Source organism: Bicyclus anynana, chromosome 9 (assembly GCF_947172395.1).
Source record: "Bicyclus anynana chromosome 9, ilBicAnyn1.1, whole genome shotgun sequence".
Lineage (NCBI taxonomy): Eukaryota > Metazoa > Arthropoda > Insecta > Lepidoptera > Nymphalidae > Bicyclus > Bicyclus anynana.
Window position 1 is genome coordinate 11228780 of NC_069091.1, and position 21857 is coordinate 11250636.

Sequence of the window (21857 nt, forward strand, 5' to 3'; positions counted from 1 at the left end):
GATGAAATGTAGCCTTTGTGTTGATCCAGGGTATCTTCATTTTAAATTTCAGACAAATGGGTTCAGTAGCTACAACGCTAAAGAGTAACAAACATCCATACAAACTTTCGCGTATAAAATATTACCTACAATAAAATCAGCTATCTTAGTATACAGGCTATAGGATAGTTGTGTGTATTGTTAAAGTATATTTATTTTTATTTAGACATACACAGATGCGATGAACGACATTTATTATATGTATGTAGATGTAAAGATGCGGGTTGAAGTTATGCGCGGTAAATAACAGGGGAGGATAACCAGCATTTCGTTTTACGGTATTGCAAAAGCATCCGTCACTTGTCGATGTTTGACTACATCAAACGGGTAATTTGCATGGTATTGAAGAGGATTTGCCTGTCCGTTTCCTTAATCATATTTTAATTATGCAATTAGGACTTCCACGTAGATGTTTCTGTAAGCAACTGTTACGCAACAAAAAATAATATAAATAGTAAAGTACGAATATATTACCTATTTAATTATAGCGTCACATGCTTTTACATAAAGTACCTTGATATACTCTCTATTTCCTCTGCAGAGGAAATAGAGGGTTGTGAAAGGAAATAGAGAAAGTTAGGGACACCTATTCTAAGTTAGTCTCGTATGCAAAGTTCTGTTCTGGCTGTGGCTGTAAGTACATCGGTTCGTCCGTAACTTTATCCATTTCGGCGAAAAAGTGATGACCGTCTGTCGAGTGTGATGGCTCTATGAAAATTTTTGGAAAATTATGCTGGCCGAGGAAACTATTGTAATGCTTAATACTGCGTATGAAGTTGCTGCCGTAAGTAGGTGAAACCAGAGTCTTCTGAGTGGTACTGTCTTCAACCTCCTCAACTTCAAGAAGTGACGAAAATGTCGATAAAATCAATGCTCTCTTCGTGAAGAAAGTTGTTAAGTAATCAACTCTGTGGGATGGTTGGAATATCATCGAGTTCAAAACAGAGGATTTTAACATAAGATTTGAACACCAGATGAGTTGCAGTCCGAAATACCCGATATATTTGGGGCTTAAGAACCTAATATGTAGCTATTGTTTCACCCCACAGTTTTCTGATAAATATTATATTTCACTGATAAATCAGTGCTAATAAACAACCATAAAAACCGAAGTTACGCTTTAAGCAAGTAGGTAAGTACTTGCTCATGCTATGACCTACAAAAGCAATCTGTTATGTTAATTCGATTACATTGAGTATTGTCATGATAATGCCCTTCCATTAAAGAACGTTGTTTAGTTATTTTGCGTGAGCAGATCAAAGTACTTAGATACAAATAATACAATTTTGTACTTATTACGTAATTGTGATAATCTAAACACTCATTAGTTTATAATGTCTCGTGACAGTGTACCTTATGAATTTACGTAAGACCACAGAACAAAAAATGCGCTAGAGCAAGGATAGCGCTTTTCAAATTCTTTAAATACTACAACTGATAGAAACTTAAGCGATTATAAAGAGCATATATTATTATTGAATACTAGCGGACGCCCCGACTTCGTCCACGTGAAATTCAGATTTTCACAAATCCCGCGGGACCTATGTTTTTTTTTTCGGGATAAAAAGTAGCCTATATTTGTATATTGCTTCTGAACATCTTCTATATTCCAGTGGAAGTCCCAGTAAAATCGGTTCAGCCGTTTTGTAAAAAAGACAAACGGACAGACAAACAAAATATTTAAAAAAGCTTGTTGAAATCATGTAAATAACTATAAGCTCTTGAGAAAACAATAATAATATTCCTCCAATAGGCCCTGGAAATGCAGCCTGTTTTCTTTGAAAGGGAATGTCTTATTTGGAACTAGAATTTAGAAACTAAAATTTACCATAAAAGTTAGTAGATATTATGTTCCTTCTAGGAAAATGATGAAAACAGTGGAAAGAACAGTAACGTGAACGACAACTTTACAAAGAAAAGCTTTAACTATTCTGGAGCTAATCGAGGACTGATAAAAGTTATAACTGTATTGGAAAATCAAGAGTTGGCATGAGATTTTGCTCCTGATACCTCTATAGTGAGTTATGACCACAATACTTCAGTGGAGGAAGAATGATTATTTATTTATTTTCATCATAACTTAAAACTAGCCTTACAGGTATCACCTAATTCGCTAGCTTAGCACTATATTATAAATCTAAAACTTAATTCTATTTACCTAAATATATACATTACAATTAATACTAACTACTTAGTATAACAAATACACCACTCAGCAATCCTTGTGAGTTCACTCAGAGTACAAGAGAAGATTTCGATATGTCGATGTCGATGATATTATGATAGATAGATATTACTATGGAACAATTCCATAATTTCTGCTATTGATGATGATTCACGTCACCTATTAGTAATTTGAATTGAAATTCTTTGCACCGCTTTGGACGACATGTTTGAATACAATAACACATCCCTAATTTGGAAATCCGGCGCTGTCTTGTAATGAACGAGTACCTCTCCTGTCTGCTTTACAGACAATAGTTACTCATTTTACCTATAACGCATTTCCGCCAAGGAAGTAAACCAATAATGGCTTGAATTTAGATATTGGGCAGAGAGGTAACACTGGCCGAAGCCTCAAACTCCCAATAAGCTCTGCCTCTATTTAGAACAAACACGTGATTTAACAACTTGGTTCTCCACTCGCAAAGATGTCTCTGAATAGGTATACAAATACTTATGCCTTCTTCCGCAAGATCTTAAAACGGAACGGATCTTTGTTAGGAACGGAAAATAGTTAATGATATTTAATATAAAAATATATTCGCTCGCTCGCAACGCTCAAGCCGGATTTATATTTGTCTGACGTGTCGTGTCGTGACGCATCAGAACAGAATCGGTATCATACGTTTTGTATGGCAACGTTTTCACTTATGTGTGAAATCATGTCGTGATGGCTTCTGATGTGCCGCATACAGAATGTATGATACCGATTCTCACAACACGACACGTCAGACAAATATAAATCTGGCTTATGTCTAATAGCAGCAGCTAGCAATCTCAAGGGATAGTAGTTTCCTTACTGACAAAGTATTTTTTAAATTACAAACTTTTCTAAAATTGTTGTAAACTTAAACCCAGAAAATGGATGGCAAATAGTAGATTATTCAAAAAATAAAACGCAAACAATTATAATGATTTTATTTATTGTGCGCTTATAACATTTAAAAACAATAATAATATTTATCACACAAAAACCTCACTGAAAAATTAACAATGGCAAAGTGACAGCCGTACCGTTTCGTCCTAGGTACAGGCTAACTAAGGCTAAGGGCTAAGCTGTGCGGTCGATTCAGGTACCTAATAATAGCTACATTGCTAAAACTAGCATATTTTCTCAACTAAACCGACGACCTTGTCAAGAAATGCGAAATTTTAGATCAAAGTGAATCTTCAACTAATAAGAGTAAGTACCTCCCGCTTACGGTTAGATATTGTCCGATGCAAACTTTATGACGTCTTGGAAACTAGCTAGGTAGCTACGCGCAGGTATCTAGTACATCATCATTAACATATTCGGCTCACTATTGAGCAGTCTTCTCTCAGAATGAGAGGGGTTAGGCTAATAGTCCACCACGATTGCCCAATGCGGATGGGCAGACTTCACACACGTAGAATAATTAAGAAAACTCTCAAGCATGCAGGTTTCCTCGCGATGTTTTTCCTTCACCGTTTGAGACGAGTGACATTTAATTTCTTAAAATGCACATTACTAGTAAGTTGGAGGTGCATGCCCCTCCAACTTTTCGATTATGTGCATTTTACAAGGCTCGCAGTAATGCTAAAATCAAGAAAGATGGAGAGACGGCGGGTGGGAGAGACACACGAACGGGATAATACCCTGCCGCTGCATCGCTACGTTTCCCCTGATATTCTGCATTGCGTATCTTCACGCACAATGTTCCGAAACGTCATAGTTTGAATCGTATTGTACAATCGGTAGGTAGTCGGTACCCAGACAGTTTTGAAATGGAGGAGAGGAATCGCGTTGATTATGCATTTTTGGACAAGGTCTTTATATAGTTGTGGTATCATTGATAGTCTTCTGCTAATGTATCAAAATATAGTGTCGTGTTACGGTGTTTCTGGTTGTACGCCTCCAAAAGGACCCTAGAACTGTGCCCACCCTTAACTTAAGACTTCTAATAAGATACTAATAATAGACTTGATGTCGGGCCCCAGGCCCCCCTAGGAAATAATCCTATAGTAGGTACGATTATTAATTCCAGTCAGTAAAATGACAGGTGCAACTGTCACTGAAATGTTATTTTACTAGTAAAATGACATTTCAGTGACAGTTGCACTTGTCATTTTACTTTTTTATATCCTCCGACTATAGTTATGACACTCTTCCGTCTAAAATGTACAATTTTAGGGAGAGCACCAATTCCCCATTAACTTGGTCTAAGGTGCATGGTAAGAATCTACGGATATTATGTATTAGATATTTAAGATACTCAATATATTTGAACAAAAATAGAAAGCGCGACTCCATGTTGATTTTTTTTTATTATATTCAGTACGACTCTCGAGTCTAGACTAGATTTTAAATATTTATCTTTGGAGTTAAATCTAAACTGTCAATAATACCACAACTTAATACATTCAGTCTAGTCTAGATTAACATAAAACAAGTCTCGTACACAGTGATGCTTTAGCTTTTCCACCAATCACAGAGCGCGCAGGTTTAGACAAGCTATTTCAAATGGTAGGTCAAAGGACGGGTAGACGTATAAACAAGCAAAACAATATGTACTGTTTACCTATTTTTACAATATTTTATGGTACGGTAAATTCTTATAATAGGACTCTTTATAATAATCTGTCTCATGCTTACTCCGGTCACAAAACCTGTGCGCGCAATTGCTTATACGCCAAAATGGGGTAAAACTTCATCAATGTGCGCGAACTGTAAATGTAAGGGACAACGCAGGCAGAGCGTTTTAATCTTTAATATTATCTATTTATTTTAATAAGTTTCCTCAAAATTTCATATAATTATACGCATGCATGGTCTGCGCTGACCCTAAAGTACAACTTGAAATTTTATATTATGTATAATTTTATTTGATATTTATCTCAGAAAAATACATATCTATTCCATTTATCAATATCGAATATATTAGCATTAAAGTTTTTTGATTATTACACCTGCTCAACAATATTTGATAATAATTTATTAAATGATTCCTTTATGTTAGGTATTTTATTTTATTGTGTTTCAATACATTTTGTACAATATATTTATTATGCTCAATTTAGTTATTTATTTTTTGATACGATTGTACATACTAAGAGTATAATAAATATTTCAAAGATTTTTGGTATTTTTTCCTATTATAATTATTCGTACTAAACATGTGTACAGTAATTTTCGAAAAATTTGAACAATTTGCTTCAAGCATTCTACGTGTCAGGCTGCACTTAACGACTTAGGGCCCCAACTCACTATAACTTTTTAGTCATAAAACCTTTTTATCACTGACACCTATGCTTCACTGCTTTTGTCACTCAGCTACAGGAAAGTCACTCCTATGGATGAATGAATGTACTGGACCTATGACAGTCAGTTTTTGTTATGTTGTTGTCAAGTCTCAACAGCGAGTACACTTTAGCAGAGTTCAAACAATAAGGAACTGTGAAAAAAAATCATAATGAGCTGCAGGCTTATTAACATTTAATATTTTTGTTAACTACATCGCTATAAAATACTGTATTTTGAGCATATCTTGTATTGTACCACAGATTACGTGATTTGCAGCAAAATACATGTACTAAAACAGTTAGCCACGTATTCACTTCTGAATTCGAAGAGCATTTATCTTCAAAATGTTAATTCGAAAACGAATAAAAAGATATATACATGCATTTATTTACGTTGAGTGAATACGTGGCTTAACACACTTGAATTATATTAATATGAATGAATTATTTATGTCACAGCTATGCAAACTATTGGTATAAAAATCTTATTCATATACAGCGATTTGAATTATATCGTGATGCTCAAGTTGCATACGGCAAGAAATTTTAATTACAGAATAGCACGCTATATTCGTTTGGAATACTTCTAGTAGGTACTTTGTACGTCCCCACATTTATATCTATCCAATCTCTACGTACTAACGACCGTTTTCAATAATCTATCTATCCGTCATTTTGTTCATTAAAGTTAAGAAAATGTATGTTTTTGTTCTTATCTGTTTTACAATAACCTACTGACAGATAGTTTGACTGTTACTGATAATCGACAATAGCTATCTATCCGTAATCTTGGGTCGGTTATTGAAAACGGCCGTAAGAGGGCCTTTCCTTCCAGTAGGCCCAAGACGTGCCATCATTGTTAGAAAATATATGTGGTCGACCAATAGCGGCCAATCCAAAATATCGCTGTATTTGTCTCATCGAAATTTACTTGAACGGAACGGAAATAGATACTGTTACTCAGTAGTACTAGTGCTTTGATTAACAAAATGTTGTTTTAAAAAAAAATCATAGCACATAATTTTTTTCCATTATAAACTTGCCAAGTAAATAAAATAATAATATGCACATTTGCATATGTATGTACAAATTTGTGTATAAAAAAATAATAATTTCTATATCAAATTTTCAAGGTACTTCACGTTTATCATTTATAGTATGTTTCTTTTTTCTTTGGATTTAAATACCTATTTAAAATAGGTTTTGAAAATTCTATTAGGTACTCCTGAATTCAACGGCAGTTCATCCCCACTCCATACAATTTTGATGATGAAACAAGTAGATATACAATATTTTTAATGATATTATGATAACACCATTATACACTTAACAATTTCATTATTACAATACAAGCAGTTATCGCTTACCATTAAAAATTTTCAAAAAATAGTTTGAAAATTCCGCAAAAACTGGCAACTTTCGTTTTAAATAACGCCTTGTAAATACACACTTAATTGTAGTATTAATACAATGTTTAACCCTATATGACGAAAATAAATTAATTAATTCGAAAATTCGCTTCTAACAACAAAGGTAACAAAAACAACAACAACTCAAATAAAAAAAATATATAACATCCAACGGCAAATAACGGTGGTAACTCAGGTACATAAAAACAAAAGATTTGGCTTCAAATTTGGTTGTTGCTTGGTTGATTAAATGAAAATTTTAATTAGCCACAATTTTTCGCTCCAGCAATCAAATCACAACAACTTTATAATTAATAAATCTAATAAAAGTGATCGATTATTATTATTTATTTATTACTAACTGGACCAAACGTATGGAACCAAATTATAAATACTATATTAATAAAGAAAATCATAGCCCACTAATGTCAAGTCAAGAAATTTTTGAAAAGAAAAAAATTGCTGGTTACTAAGGCTTGTCTGTCATTGCAGATATTTTTATATTATTGAAAAACATTAAAATGTCATTTTATACAAAAAAAAATTGATTATTTTATATTATTAACCACGCTAGCAGGGCACATTTTGCAACATTTATCTGTATCTATAATAAAATCCAGTCAAATAAGACTTTGAAGGTTAGAATAATTCCCATAGAGCTAAAAATTGTTATGATTGTTTGGAATAATTATAATAAAATAATTGAATTGTGAAAAGACCCCATCAATCCCCCTTGTTATTGAATCTCTTGAATCTTCCTTCAATATAATATACGACTAACTAACTATTACGAATAAAATGATTTTTACAGTTCTTTCAACCGCTGTATCACGAAAATGGCGATACTTATGAAAAAAAAATGTGGATCCATTTTTTGTAGAGAATCGGATGATCTACGATTTATGTAGGAACTATTTTTGCTATAAATCTCACCGTTTAGCTGAAAAACGCGAAAAACCTATTTTTGCAAACTTTCGCCATCAATATTTTTTTTTTGATTGATGGGGACTTTTCACAATCCATTAATAATAGTATTCTGAACATTCATACCAATTTTTAGCTCTATAAAAATTATTGTACCTTACTTCTATTTTAAGGATTAATTTGACTGCACTATTACACAAAAACGTAACAGTTTAAACTAATATTTCATCTTTTTGAAGAAGAGAGTAATATTGCTAGAGAAAAGCGTTTTAAAATTAGATGAAAAGTTTTTGATATATAGATTACAAATTACTTTATCACAACAGTCAGCAGTTTTAAGCTCAGTATGAACTTCATTATGATTACACTGAGAGCGGAAAGTTGAAATATAACCTTAAAACATTTGGTTCGCGTAAGCAAATATTCTGAATTTAGAGAAAGCTTTTTTATATAAAATAAGCAAAGATTTATACATCTTATTTCCAAAATTCACATGCATAAAACACACATAAAATCATTTTGTGTTTGATTTTCATACACAATCAAACGTCTAAAGTAATAAGTTAAATTTTCATTCTCGATTTTGTTATGATATACAGTAATCCATTGAAATGATCAATTAATGATGGAAATTTTATGATGATAACATAAGGGTTACCCCTGATCGAAATTATCAGAGAACCCAGTCACTAAAGTGATGAGATAATATACTTTGGCAGATCCTGACTGATGACTATTTTACTCAGAAATATTTAACATTATGATAATATTTGTCACAGATGGATCTTCGATTTAAAGTGGATATGTATTGTCAAGTGTCACACGACCATGGAAATCTTGAAAACAATGCAATAGAAATTAAGCGTTTAATTTCAGCTATACAAACTATGTGTCACCGACGGATATTTGAATGTAGAGCAGAGATTCCCAAACTTTTATTCTCATAGACAACTTTTAAAATTTAGCTGGGGGACCCCATGCTACATTTTTATCCAAACCCATTGACAAAAATTCGCAAATCAGATCTAACTCCATAGTTAGGGGAGGTTTGATTGGATCCTTGTGCTGTGAGTAGATATAAAAAGTTAAGTTGGCTGGAATTGATTGGCCAAATTTTTTGACATTCACTCACAACACAATCAATTAACTAACTTAACAAATTCTCACTTAGAAATAATCTCTCAGCACAAGGATCCAATCAAACATGCCCATATGATATGAAACCAGTGTAAAACTCAATAAATTTTCGTCAACTCCTGCTTACGGATTGTGAATTTTTTGTCACACTAACATTGACCCCCGTCTGTGGATCCCTGAAACACTTTGGGAATCTATGATCTAGAGTGTCCATTGCATACATGCAGTATCATACTCGCGCGAGTGGCGTGTTGCGGCGTTTTTTGTCGACGTTTAGTGGCCGGTGCGGGTCACAAGAAGCGAGCAGCGACGATTGTAACATGTGGCGGTCACCGGCGTTAACCGTGTGCGGCGAGTCCATATAGAACGTATGAAAACTACAGGACATATGCCAGTAGCGGCGTTTTGTGATTGTGACCACGGAAAACTTACGGGAAAGTTACAGTAATAAGTAACAGGGACTATTTGAATATTAAGTGTATTGAATGACTATTTGAATAGTGAAATGTATATGTCAATGATTAGGCGTACATTTCCACATGCTTGTTAATGAAATTTCCATGGTCGCACGATATATCAGGTACGCTCTACGTCGGTATGCGATCTCTGAGATAAGATAGTATGGAGGCAGTGCCTTTCGCTAGTATCGCGTGACGAGGTTGGCGGAAACAATTCCCCATTAGCTCCAGAGACCTGGAAAAGAAGAGATTCGGTCTTGACGTCATCATCATTAAAACCATTCAAAGAGGGCTGCTGATGATGATGATGATGAGTTTGTGATACGAAAATGTTACCTGTCACTGTCAAACTTTTGCCGCGTCACACTAGTACTAAACCACGTTTCTTGTTATTATCAGAAAATGGCACATTAACCTCAATCAGATATTGAATCCATTAGACGAGCGGCGTTGGAGACAGCGTAATAATAACTAATATGCCAATTCAATATTTTGTATATTATTATGTATTATTTTCTTAGTTATTAGGGATTCGATGGATGCAGGCAGCTGAGGGTCGCTATGTTTAGAAGTCCCTACAAAAGGACTAAGGTACTATGTCCTGCAGTGGACGTCCATCGGCTGATATGAGGATTAATTCATTATTCGTCCCACAACAAAAGCCAGTATTGTCTAAAAATATCGAATATATTATGAGTTAAATTTTGGAACACAGACAATAAATACACGAAGAATTTTTTTTTAGTACGGATATTTTTATATTTTGTACATTAACAAAATTCAATGATCACGTATTTTTTCTTTTTTTTTAACTCAAAAATAACAAAGTTCGTTATAAAAAGTATCGTTATTCAGGCCGTTGACCTTTGTGCGTTTATTTATTATCGTTTATCTATTATTTTTTATAATTAAAGGACATCAGGAAGTGCCGCCAGCAGTTGCGCAGTTTGTTCGTTAATAATGTGTCCATTAGTTTTTTTTATTTTTGACTCATAAATTGAAAAAAAAATATTACATAAAATGTACCGAATCGTTTGTGGATTTACCTTCTATTAATGATACAGAACCACGAAAAAAAATATCCAACTATATCTAAACTAATATTATAAAGCTGAAGAGTTTGTTTGTTTGAACGCACTAATCTCAGGAACTACTGGTCCGATTTGAAAAATTCTTTCACTGTTAGATAGCCCATTTATTGAGGAAGGCTATTGGCTATATATTATTCCCGTATTCCTGCGGGAACGGGAACCACGTCAGCTAGTCACAAATTATCAAAATGGTTGCCACACCGGACTAACTCAAGTTCTAATACTACTGAGCCTTTATTAACTCACCGCAAGTGCGTGAAGTTGCCCAGCTCGGGCGGCACGGTGACGATGCTGTTATTGGTGAGGTCGAGCACCGCCAGCCGCCGCAGCCGCGCCAGCGCGTCCGATGATACGTTGATCTCCGATATCTGGTTCTCGGCCGCCAGTAGAATCTCCAACTTGTCTAACTCGTATACGCATCGCGGGATTTTTGTAAATCTTTAAAGAAAATATAACATTTAGGGCCGGTTTCACAACTTTCTGGTAAATGTATACTAATAATATAAAGCTGAAGAGTGCGTTTGTTTGATTGAACGCGCTAATCTCAGAAACTACTGGTCCGATTTGAATAATTCTTTCAGCGTTAGATAGCCCATTTATCGAGGAAGGCTATATATTATCCACATATTCGAACGGGAACGGAAACCACGCGGGTGAAACTACCCGGCGTCAGCTAGTGTCTGATAGATTGTCTTTGTCATTTGACATAAAGTGACAAAACTTAAGGTTAGACTATCCAGCCCTAAGTTTTGTATTTGGACTAGAGGGCGATTTAGCCTTTATTGAGAATGCCCTGAATTTGGTTCAGAAACGTTCGACTTGGCCTTTTCCTTTCGTGATAGTGGTATTTGGAAGTCCCTACGAAAGTTCTTCTACGAGTATGTTCTGCAGTGGACTCTATTGGCTAATATGATGATGATGAATCAGTCTAGTTTTATAAATCTACTCAGAAGTGGATTTAAAAAATAAGAAAACCAATGTCGAACAAATATTTGTCAGGACAACTTATTTAACAAATCAAACTGTAAACAAAATAAGACCCTAGAGGCTTGTGACTCCGGCTTCAGATTTAAGGGATCCCTTCTGACATGTCAACACTCACCGTCCACTGCTCAAGCTATTCTCCCCGCCTATCCCAAGTAACTCATAAAGAATTACACAACAAGAAACGTGGACGGCTCGAACGCCACGAGAACACTGAAGCCGACCGTATGGCGACCGGGTTATATCGCCAGTCGTATCCACCTGATGGCTACTCCCTACTTTTTACGGGCACAAGCCAACACTAGATCGAGCGACGTCATATTGGTCTCAGACTACTATTTCCTACCCTATTATATAATACTCACTTATTGTTCGCTATGACTAGTTCCCTCAGATTCTTCAAGTCACCGATCTCAATGGGCAGGTCGGCGAGGTTGTTCTTGCCCAAGTCGATGTACTGCAGGTGTTTGCACGCGGCCACCTCGGGCGGCACGCTCTCGATGTTGTTGGATGATAACAGCAACTGAGTCAGCGTCTCGTGCAACTGTTGGATCCTGGATAATAAGTATGATTTGTAATACATTTTTGGCGATTCAGTAGACAACGAATTTGAATTCTATACTACAGCCTTTCTTGGGGAGGACTGTTTACCAACAAACAAATTAAAAATGAGGGTATAAATCACAAGTCATTTCACACCTAACAATAATTATAATTAACTTGTTCTTAAATTAATGAAAATAAATGTGATTAATAAGCTTAGAACAATTAAATATGGTTAATATATTATATATAACATTTTATAAAAAAAAAACATACATAATTTAAAATAAATAAGTCATGAAATAACATGCGTTTTCTACCTTCATTTCTAATTTATTTGTTTGGAAACAGTATTCATCAAAAAAGGCTGTAGTATAATTCGTTTGCGTGTATTCTAATAGAACGAGAGAATGTAAAGTTTGTCAGTCCATGCTCCTTCCATATCTATAAAATATAAGTAAAGTAGTTAATTATGAAGTTTCGTCTGTAGCTATGGAAGGTAGCAGGTTTCAAGGATCCAGACCCTCATCCGTCTAAGTATAAAGCATAGCAAGTTTAAAATATTTTCCTCGACATAATGAGTCTCTGCTATACCTGCTACCGAACAAAAATAGCGTTCATGAATTGGATGAATAATAATAATAATAATTATTTATTTATTTGCTTTAAACATGGATTATACAATATTGTTATGGTTAATAAAATTAAACATACATTTCGATCCGAAAATGTTTTGCGTGCGTTGCGATATAGGCGTGCAAAATATTTATGAAAACGTAGTGTTAATAGAGCAATGAGATTATTATATTAGCTACAAAAGAGAAACAAAAATAACAATCCAAAAAAAAAACGATAAAACAATAAAAGAGAAATGTCATGTCATAATTTTTAAAATGTCAATGATTACAATTATTATTCAAAACTTTAGTTGAAAAAAGTCTTTATAGTTATAAATATTTGCATTTGAATTGTATGAAGCACTCACCCTCGAGGTACGGTAGTCAACTTGTTCTTGGACATGTCGACGATGTGCACGTCAGCCTCGGCCGCCGCGTGGAACACGTCGTCCGGGACGGTGGTGAGCTCCCTCGAAGGGACCATCAGCGCTTGGCTTTTCTTCATGGTGAATCTGTGTTATTAGAATGTATAATAGGGATGATGACAGTTTTTTAAATTGTATATAAATTAAGAGTATGCTAATAGTAAGGCTATATTGTAAAAGTAACAGGGTATCTGCAATCAGTACTTTCAAAGCTACAGGGATTTAAAGGGTCAGATTTGCCCAATACAAAATGGTACGAACTAATGACGTCGGAGGCACTTAATGATCGTTAGATATGTATGGGCGTTTAAACAAAGTTACTAATATCTTTGTTATTTCTGCGTTTATATTTATAGTTCATTTATTAAAAAATGTCACATTTAATGTAAGGAAGCTAAAACTGTATGAATTTTCATCTAATTACGATAAAAGATTTTTAATAGATTTTGATATTTTATAATCTTATTTATTTTGCAATATATTCAAACCTAGTCATCATCTCCAGTTTTTAGATTTTAAATGAACAACTACCACTGCAACTTCTACGAATAATGGGATAACAGAAATATAAGGGTTTTATTTATTAACTTTGGAACTCTCCCATTCCTCTACATTACGTTCAAATCGTCAGATTTTCGAAATGCACACCTTTTAGCTATCAACTCACCTTACCTTAATCTGACGTGCTGGTTGAGTATTTCTGAAGTTAGTTTTTTTTATGGTTGCCTTAAACGTACCCACCAATATTAAGGGCTCATGCTTGGCGGAGGTACTGAAAAACGTGCAAGGTATACTCCCTTATGTTCATCTGCCGCGCTCGAGTAACTGCAAAAATTCCCTCATCGGCTCCTCTACTATAAAAGATAGTCCAAAGGTTGGAAAATTTTAAAGTATTAATTAGCTGTCATACTTGTCGGGCCAATTGTTCTCGAGTCTAGTCTCGCTAATGATTTCTTCGGCCATGCGGTCTCGCAAGTACTTCATCATCCGGTCGGTGCCGCCCCTGATGATGTCCTGGCGCACGGACGACAGCTTGTTGCCTTCCATGCTTATGCTCTGCAGTTGCGAGAGGAGCCCTAGGTTTTTTGGTAACCTGAAATATTAAAATCGGATTTTATATTTTTTTAATATAGTGTTAAATTAAATCCTGGCTGAGTTTATTGTAGGCTTTTCTTGAATCAAGGCGCGATTGAAACCCTCGTAACTTTCATTTTAAGTTTCGAGCAATTTATTTTATTATCTGATGTTTCGTAGATGCTTGTAAATTAAGTCTAATTGAAATAAATAAACTTTGACTTCATAAAAGTAGTGCCTACAGTGCCGGATTAAGATAACTTGATGCCTTATGCAATCCTCCCCTATCCTTAGGTGAACTATACAAATAATAATCTATACTAATTTTGTAAAGCTAAAGATTTTGTTTTTTTGTTTGTTTGCTTAAACGCGCAAATCTCATGAACTACTGGTCCGATTTTAAAAATTATTTCAGTGTTAGATAGCCCATTTACCGAGAAAGGCAATAAGCTATATATTATCCCCGTATTCCTACGGGAACGGAAACCACGCGGGTGAAACCGCGCGATGTCAGCTAGTCAATTAATAAAATAATAATATCTACCTATCGCAGGTCAATTTTAAGTTTAAACCCGCGAATTTTGAAATTCCTATAACTTTCGTAATGCGTAGCTCGTTTTTTTTTCTAGGTTGTCTCTGGTGCCCCCCTAAACGAGATGTCCTAAGCAATTTCTTAAATAGCTTATAGGCTAATCCAGGACTAGTATTTAAGAGCGGTGACTCATTAGTGTCATGCGTTGACGCACGACAGTCAGTCTCAACAATGCATACAAAAAAAAAAACAAACGAGCACTGTCCATTGTACGTTGAAACGATGCAACGCTCTGATGTCATCTATACTTTAAAAAGAGCAAAGATTTGATTGTCTGTTTCTTTGAATTAAATAGGCTCCGAAACTACTGAACCGATTTGAAAAATTCTTTCACTGTTTGGAACACTTAGACTGTGGCCGGAGTGCTATAGGCTATATTTTATCCCTTTATTTCTTATTCTGTAGATAGATATTATATACCACAGAATATTTAAAAAAAAAATTAGTGATCCGATTCCCCACAGGTCAGTCGGCAAATCATAACTATGCCAATAAAAACTAGTGGACTCACTTGTTTAAATTGTTATTGGAGAGGTCAAACCTCTTTAGCGTCTTTAGCAGCGAAATGTTCTCTGGCAGCTCTTCGATCTTGTTGTCTCTGATATTCAACACATTCAACTGTTGCATTTGATCGCAGAACTCTTCAGTTATTACCTAAGATGACCATTTCACTTTTAAATAGAAGTATAACATCTTTAACAATCCATATTGAGCATGAGTTTCCTCTCAGAATGAGAATAGTTAGGATAATAGTCCACCACGCTGGCCCAATGCGGATTGGCAGACTTCAAATACATAGAGAATTAAGAAAATTTTCAGGTATGAGGTATCCTCACGATGTTTTTCCTTTACCGTTTGAGACACGTGATATTTAATATCTTAAAATGCACATAACTGAAGGAGGTGCATGCCCAGGACCGGATTCGAACGTAAGTACATCATTCGAATCGAAGGCAGAGGTATCGAAGGGAGGAAGGAGGGGAATCACGAGAAGTAAATATGCACCCAAAAATCTGGTATTGAATAGATATATGCGTAACTTTGAAGAAATTCATCATAAATAGGTATAAAAAAAAATTAAAAAAGTATCTGTCTGTGATTTTGAAACAACCGTGTTTGCCTATAAATTACGAGTACAAAACTTTTATTTTATCGGATCTGGAAAACGATTCTTTGATTTATCGCGATAAGTCGCAAAATTACTGCCTATTCATCATAAAAAATAAATAATACGAGTATAGTTCGCATTCGTCGGACACTGCCTTAGGCAGGTACTCGTATAACCTTCCACAATAATGTATATGGTTACAAAGTATACAATGCTCGATGATTGAGTGCTGGTAGACCTGACAGGCGTTGTCCTGTCGAACAATGTTGGCTTACAATTTCAAGAATCTAATGGTTTTTTATGTACCTACCTATAATACGTAGTGACTAATCAAGTAAATAAGTTGAATAGACTACCCTACCCTTTGGTATAACACCATCCAAATAGGTATCTACATCACTTAACATGCGCTGATTGGTTAATAAATTAACATATAAATGTATAAAACATTTCTCACTTATTTTAAACAAAAAAGAAATTACGTACTATCTATATGTTTGATTTTTTTTATTTAGGTACAGGTATGAGTTATTTGTTTTTTATATTGCTGAGCTAAATTAATTGAAAAAAGAAATGTAAAATTTTGGGTTAATGCGTATAATAATTATTGTCTCTCTTCTATAACGAAAAATAAAACAATTATAATTCTGATTTATGTCTGTCTGTTTGAGCTTGTTAGAGCTACTCAACAGATTTTCATTCAGTTTTCACAACAAGATTAAGCAAGTTTGGCCTTGGGTTTTGGCAAGTTATCAAGGCTGATTATTAGTCAAAACGTTATCCGTAAAAAACAGAATATACTGAAGTGAGTTATTGAACTACTTACCTTAATATAATTATTGGCTATGTATATTTCTTTTAACGCTGTGCATCCATAGAAGTCGGGAAGCTCTTCAATATTGTTATGATTTGCATCAAGGATTTCCATTTTTCTCAGTTCCCCAAGTGTAGGTAGCCTCTTTAAATTGTTATTACTTACATTTAACTTTTTTAAATCTAAAAAAATATCATGTTTTAATACATAAATATAACAATGTCAATAAGTAATGTAATTTACAATTTAAGGGTTGTTTAGACTTGACGGCCTACGTAGCGCAGTGGATTTACAAGACGGAGGTCCTGGGTTCGATCCCCGGCTGGGCCGATTGAGATTTTCTTAATTGGTCTAGGTCTGGCTGGTGGGAGGCTTCCGCCATGGCTAGTTACCACCCTACCGGCAAAGACGTACCGCCAAGCGGTTTAGCGTTCCGGTACAATGCCGTGTAGAAACCGAAAGGGGTGTGGATTTTCATCCTCCTCCTAACAAGTTAGCCCGCTTCCATCTTAGATTGCATCATCACTTACCATCAGGTGAGATTGTAGTCAAGGGCTAACTTGTAAAGTATAAAAAAAAAAAAGACTACGCGATAAATAGGACACTCAAAATATAAACGTGATAAACTCTGTTAGGAGTCCTAATTGGTGGAAGTGTAATTTCAATTAGGCAATTAGATGCACCAAATACCTTTTGGTATGAGTAGCAGTAAATTAGTATAATTGGCACTACTAATTTCAAATATATATGGCAGGGCAAGACAAAATGAAATGTGGGCAAAGTATATTGTGACCCCTTGGTGAAATACACCAGTAAATTTCAACATTGCAAGACTAAACAGGAGTTTTAGCAGGTCATTCAATAGAGATTGAAGTTTGCGGTATCACAAGTGCCTCCTCTCAATTCGAAATCTTTTTTTTGGCGCATTCTTTTGGCACAAACCCTCAAAAGCATTCGTTTAAACCCTTAAGACCTGATGATGTCCCGTCGTTTGCGGCTTGCCCCGCCTCTGAATAGAGGATACTAATAACTGTTCTCAAATGATACACTATAATTATTATTATTATTATGGTCAACTAGCGGACGCCCGCATCTTCGTCTGCGTGGAATTCAGTTTTTCACAAAACCCGCGGGTGCTATGGATTTTTCCTGGATGAAAAGTAGCCTATGTGTTAATACAGAGTAAAATCTCTTTACATTCCAAATTTCAGCCAAATCGCTTCAGTACGACTACGGCAGAGTTAAAGAGTAACAAACATCCATACAAACTTTTACGTTTATAATATTAGTAAGATGTACAATGGCTCTACCTCTTAGGTTAACAATATCCGGTGGCAACTCTAGCAACTCATTGTGAGACAGGTTGAGCTCCACCAAGCGAACAAGATATCCCATTCCTGGCGGTAGGACTGACAGTTTGTTATGTGACAAATCCTGCATAATAAATATATTAAATAAACATTATATGTATTTGTAAGTAATGCATTAATAAATATTATGCAATATATATTTGACTTTTTAGAGTTGTTATGTCATTAAATTGCTTGATAATTATTGTTATTGACTCTATTGAATAAAGTATTACTTGTTAACAACATTAGAATAAATGAAAAACCCAACAATTTAATGTATCTAAAATAAAAAATGTACTCTTAACAACTCTAAACAAAGTAGCTTGTGTGCATTGCCTAAGTTTACCTTTTTTACAGTTATTTCTTATTGGATTCAGTAATATTATAAAAATATAATTTTATAACTATACATATAATAAAGAAGTCTATAATTTTTCTTCTTAGGACAATTTGGATAATAATTAGTGTGAAGTACAAAAGTCCTTAAAATCAAGTCTCCACTGTAATAATACATTATGTATATCTTTTTATTTTTTAATGAAGACCTGTTTAGGATAATAAAAAATACTTACTAGGAAGTTTAACATAACTAAATCACCAAAATCGGGCTCAATTTTTCTCAGAACATTGTGTGAAATACTCAACCACCTCAACTCAGTTAAGTTGTAAAACTCTTTTGGCAACTCTTCCAGTCTATTGTGGCTTAGGCTCAAGTTTGACAAATTACTGAGTTCACCAAACTCAGGTGGGAGACTCGTCAAAGCATTGTCATGAAGCTAAAATCATTAACAAACATTGTTGTATAAATAATATAATCTTTTTAACATAAAAATGGAACAGACTCAATGATTTTGATTTTAACACAAAATTACAAAATCGATTTTCATGAAAATGTAATGAGTCCAATCTGGAAAAATACTTTTTCAAACAAAAAAGATTTTTCAAAATTGGTTAATAAATGACAAAGTTATGAGATTACAAATATTAATAAAAGAAAAAGCATACACATCAAATTGAGAACCTTCTCCCTTTTTTTGTAGTTAGTTAAAAATGTTTTTTTTAATTAATACCTTCAGTGTAACTAGTTCTTGCAGTAATTTAATGTTTGGTGACAAAGTGCCAATGACATTGGAACTGAGGTCCAATAAATTTAGAGGTTCCGAGTTCCACCAGTTGTTGTGATCAGACCTTGCAAAGTCTACCTCTTTGGTATCCTCCAATGACAATTCATTGATTTTCCATACATTTTCAGGTACTAAAATAATAATTTATATTAATTAATATTCATCTACAATAAAATCAGAGAATTGACACAGATTTCACCCGCGTTGTTCCCATAGGAATACGGGGTTAATATATAGCCCATAACCTCCTTCGATAAATGGGATATCTATCACTGAAAGAATTTTTCAAATCAGACCAGTAGTCCCTGAGATTAGTCCCAGTCCCAGACAAACAAACAAACTCTTCAGCTTTATAATATTAGTAATACCAAAAAATTATAAATATTGGATAGAAGCAGGCGTTACTTTGCGGAAGTTCATCATGATTATATAATGATTTATTTATTTTGCTATCATCCGCGAAAATTCGGCGAACCCATGCGACAACGTCACCCAGGTCCGACAAAATACTCTCTACGTACGTTTCACCCCGAAACCGGAGCATCCTCAGGAGATGTTGACTTTTGCAATTGCACGTTGTAGAGTCAACATCTCCTGAGGATGCTCCGGTAGTAACAACAAATAAACTATAATTAACAATAACAACGAAACGAGAACAAAACGAAATAACAAAAATTACAAGGGAAGAAAATACGCACGACAGACTGGATTTAGTTAAAGAATCATTAACGAATACTGATATATAAGTAGGAGTATTAGTCATAGACAGCAAATAAAGTAGTGTTCTGTGCTGTGAAGTGTGAACTGTCAAATGTCAAATCTTCTTTCACTTATTAATACAAAATCAAAAAAATTATCATAGTATATGGTAATTCTGCAATAAATGAAAGGTTAAATTCACATTAAAATAAAAGAAATCATCGTTTTAATTACAACTTCTTTCTTCTTTTGATATGAAAATACGACATTTATAAAATAATTAAAGTTATAATTTAATTTTATAAATGCACATTTAATACCCATAAAACTCAATATCTTTATTTTTCATAATGGTTTGTGACTCATGTCTGCTTGGGTTCTTTTTATGTCGTTTGTATTGTTTTTGTGCAAACTCTATATATTTAACATAGAGGAATTAGAAATGGAAATGGATCGCACCCAAATGCAGCAACAAAATTGTCTGTCGTTTTTGAAGGGTACGAGGTAAACTCAGTCATCAGATAATATTTAACAAAAATAAATAATAAAATATTTAACAAGAATAATATAATCTGTACACAGAATATTAAATTAATGGATCGATGTTTTGCTGTTTGTTCGTTCGTTAGAAGAATAGTATCTATTTTTCTTTTAGATATGCTTGTTTTTATTACAAATTTATTATTTATTATAATTATGTTTTTGATGACCTCCGTGGCGCAGTGGTATGCGCGGTGGATTTACAAGAAGGAGGTCCTGGGTTGGATTCCTGACTGGGCTGATTGAGGTTTTCTTAATTGGACCAGGTCTGGCTGGTGGAAGGCTTCGGCCGTGGCTAGTTACCACCCTACCGGCAAAGACGTACCGCCGAGCGATTTAGCGTTCCGGTACGATGCCGTAACCGAAAGGGGTGTGGATTTTCATCCTCCTCCTTACAAGTTAGCCCGCTTCCATCTAAGACTACATCATCACTTACCATCAGGTGAGATTGTAGTCAAGGGCTAACTTGTAAACAATAAAAAAAAAAATCTTAGATTGCATCATCGCTTACCATCAGGTGAAACTGAAATCGAACGTCACGTCATCTTTTAGTGAATTAGAAGTTGTTGACCATTTTTCATGCCATTGAACTACTTACTACACAAACCGGAATGATTAGGGAGTTTTTTCAGTCGACGAAAACGATTACAACAATGAAACATCGATACGATATAAGTATACACGCGTTAGATCGTTGATTGATTGACAGAGAGGTAACGTCTTGCGAGGCAGGTCCTTCTATAATTAGTCCAAGATAATTAATTAATTGTATGTGAATCCGGGCTCAAAAGGGCTAGAACCCAGAGCCGTAAAGCTTATTATTAAAAATAAAATGTATGTAAATCGAAACGAAAAGTGTCGCTTAAAAGAACCTTTTTGAGTAGTATTATTGTTGTGTAAAAAACCTAAAGTTGTGGACTATAGTGTTAATAAACCAAAATGTTGGAAAACCGAAAGATTGTACATATCTTTTTCATTAACATTGTATACGTAGATTATCTGGAGGAAAATTAATAATGAATTACGTATGAATATTGTTTGGTCAGCCGTAACTTCCGTATGTTTATTTAATAATAAGTATTTTAAAAACATCCTTACCTGTTCCTAGGCCTCTGTTACATAAAGACAGCTGTCCCGTGCGCTTGGCAGATTTAATTAGCCCAATAGATAATTCGTTTTCATCCGCTTTTTTATCTTGAAGATGAAAAACAGATTTATTGCACACTTTTACCCTTGATTTTGTAGGTGTTCGCCGTGACATTTTAAACTTAATACAAAGGCCACAAAATCACTATTGCACAGAGTGACTGAATACTGAACAGTGAACAGTAATCCGCTAGTATGGTTTTGTTTCATAGCCTTCAATCGATTAATCTTAATTTTGTAACTCAAGAAAGAATCATCACAAATCACATCACAAATGTTTACATTTTATATTTTTAA

At 34.5% G+C, this 21857-nt stretch overlaps 1 protein-coding gene across 3 annotated transcripts; it reads right to left on the reverse strand.

Moving 5' to 3' along the window:
• Positions 1 to 3168: 3168 nt before the first annotated feature.
• Positions 3169 to 21853, reverse strand: LOC112043918 (leucine-rich repeat-containing protein 40). Of its 3 annotated transcripts, none has more exons than XM_024079585.2 (11): positions 21513 to 21853; positions 19122 to 19306; positions 18624 to 18827; positions 18010 to 18133; positions 16712 to 16881; positions 15289 to 15431; positions 14022 to 14204; positions 13055 to 13198; positions 11892 to 12080; positions 10789 to 10980; positions 3169 to 9686 (listed from the first exon to the last, which is right to left on the reverse strand). In XM_024079585.2, exons 1-11 carry the CDS (start codon positions 21673 to 21675, stop codon positions 9581 to 9583), a joined length of 1803 nt encoding a protein of 600 aa, XP_023935353.1. In that variant the 5' UTR covers positions 21676 to 21853; the 3' UTR covers positions 3169 to 9580. The 3 variants fall into 3 exon arrangements, with proteins under 3 accessions (XP_023935353.1, XP_052739378.1, XP_052739380.1); XM_052883418.1 differs by lacking the exon at positions 21513 to 21853 and adding an exon at positions 19581 to 19745; XM_052883420.1 differs by lacking the exons at positions 18624 to 18827; positions 21513 to 21853 and adding an exon at positions 19581 to 19748.
• Positions 21854 to 21857: the final 4 nt, after the last annotated feature.

Excerpts from the sequence above, each read along its gene's own strand:
- LOC112043918 (XM_024079585.2), bottom strand. The coding sequence starts at position 21,675 with ATGTCACGGCGAACACCTACAAAATCAAGGGTAAAAGTGTGCAATAAA. Across the intron at positions 12,081-13,054 it reads TTGACTACCGTACCTCGAGG|GATCCAACAGTTGCACGAGA; the intron begins GTGAGTGCTTCA and ends CTTATTATCCAG. Across the intron at positions 10,981-11,891 it reads CTAGTCATAGCGAACAATAA|ATTTACAAAAATCCCGCGAT; the intron begins GTGAGTATTATA and ends TTTTCTTTAAAG.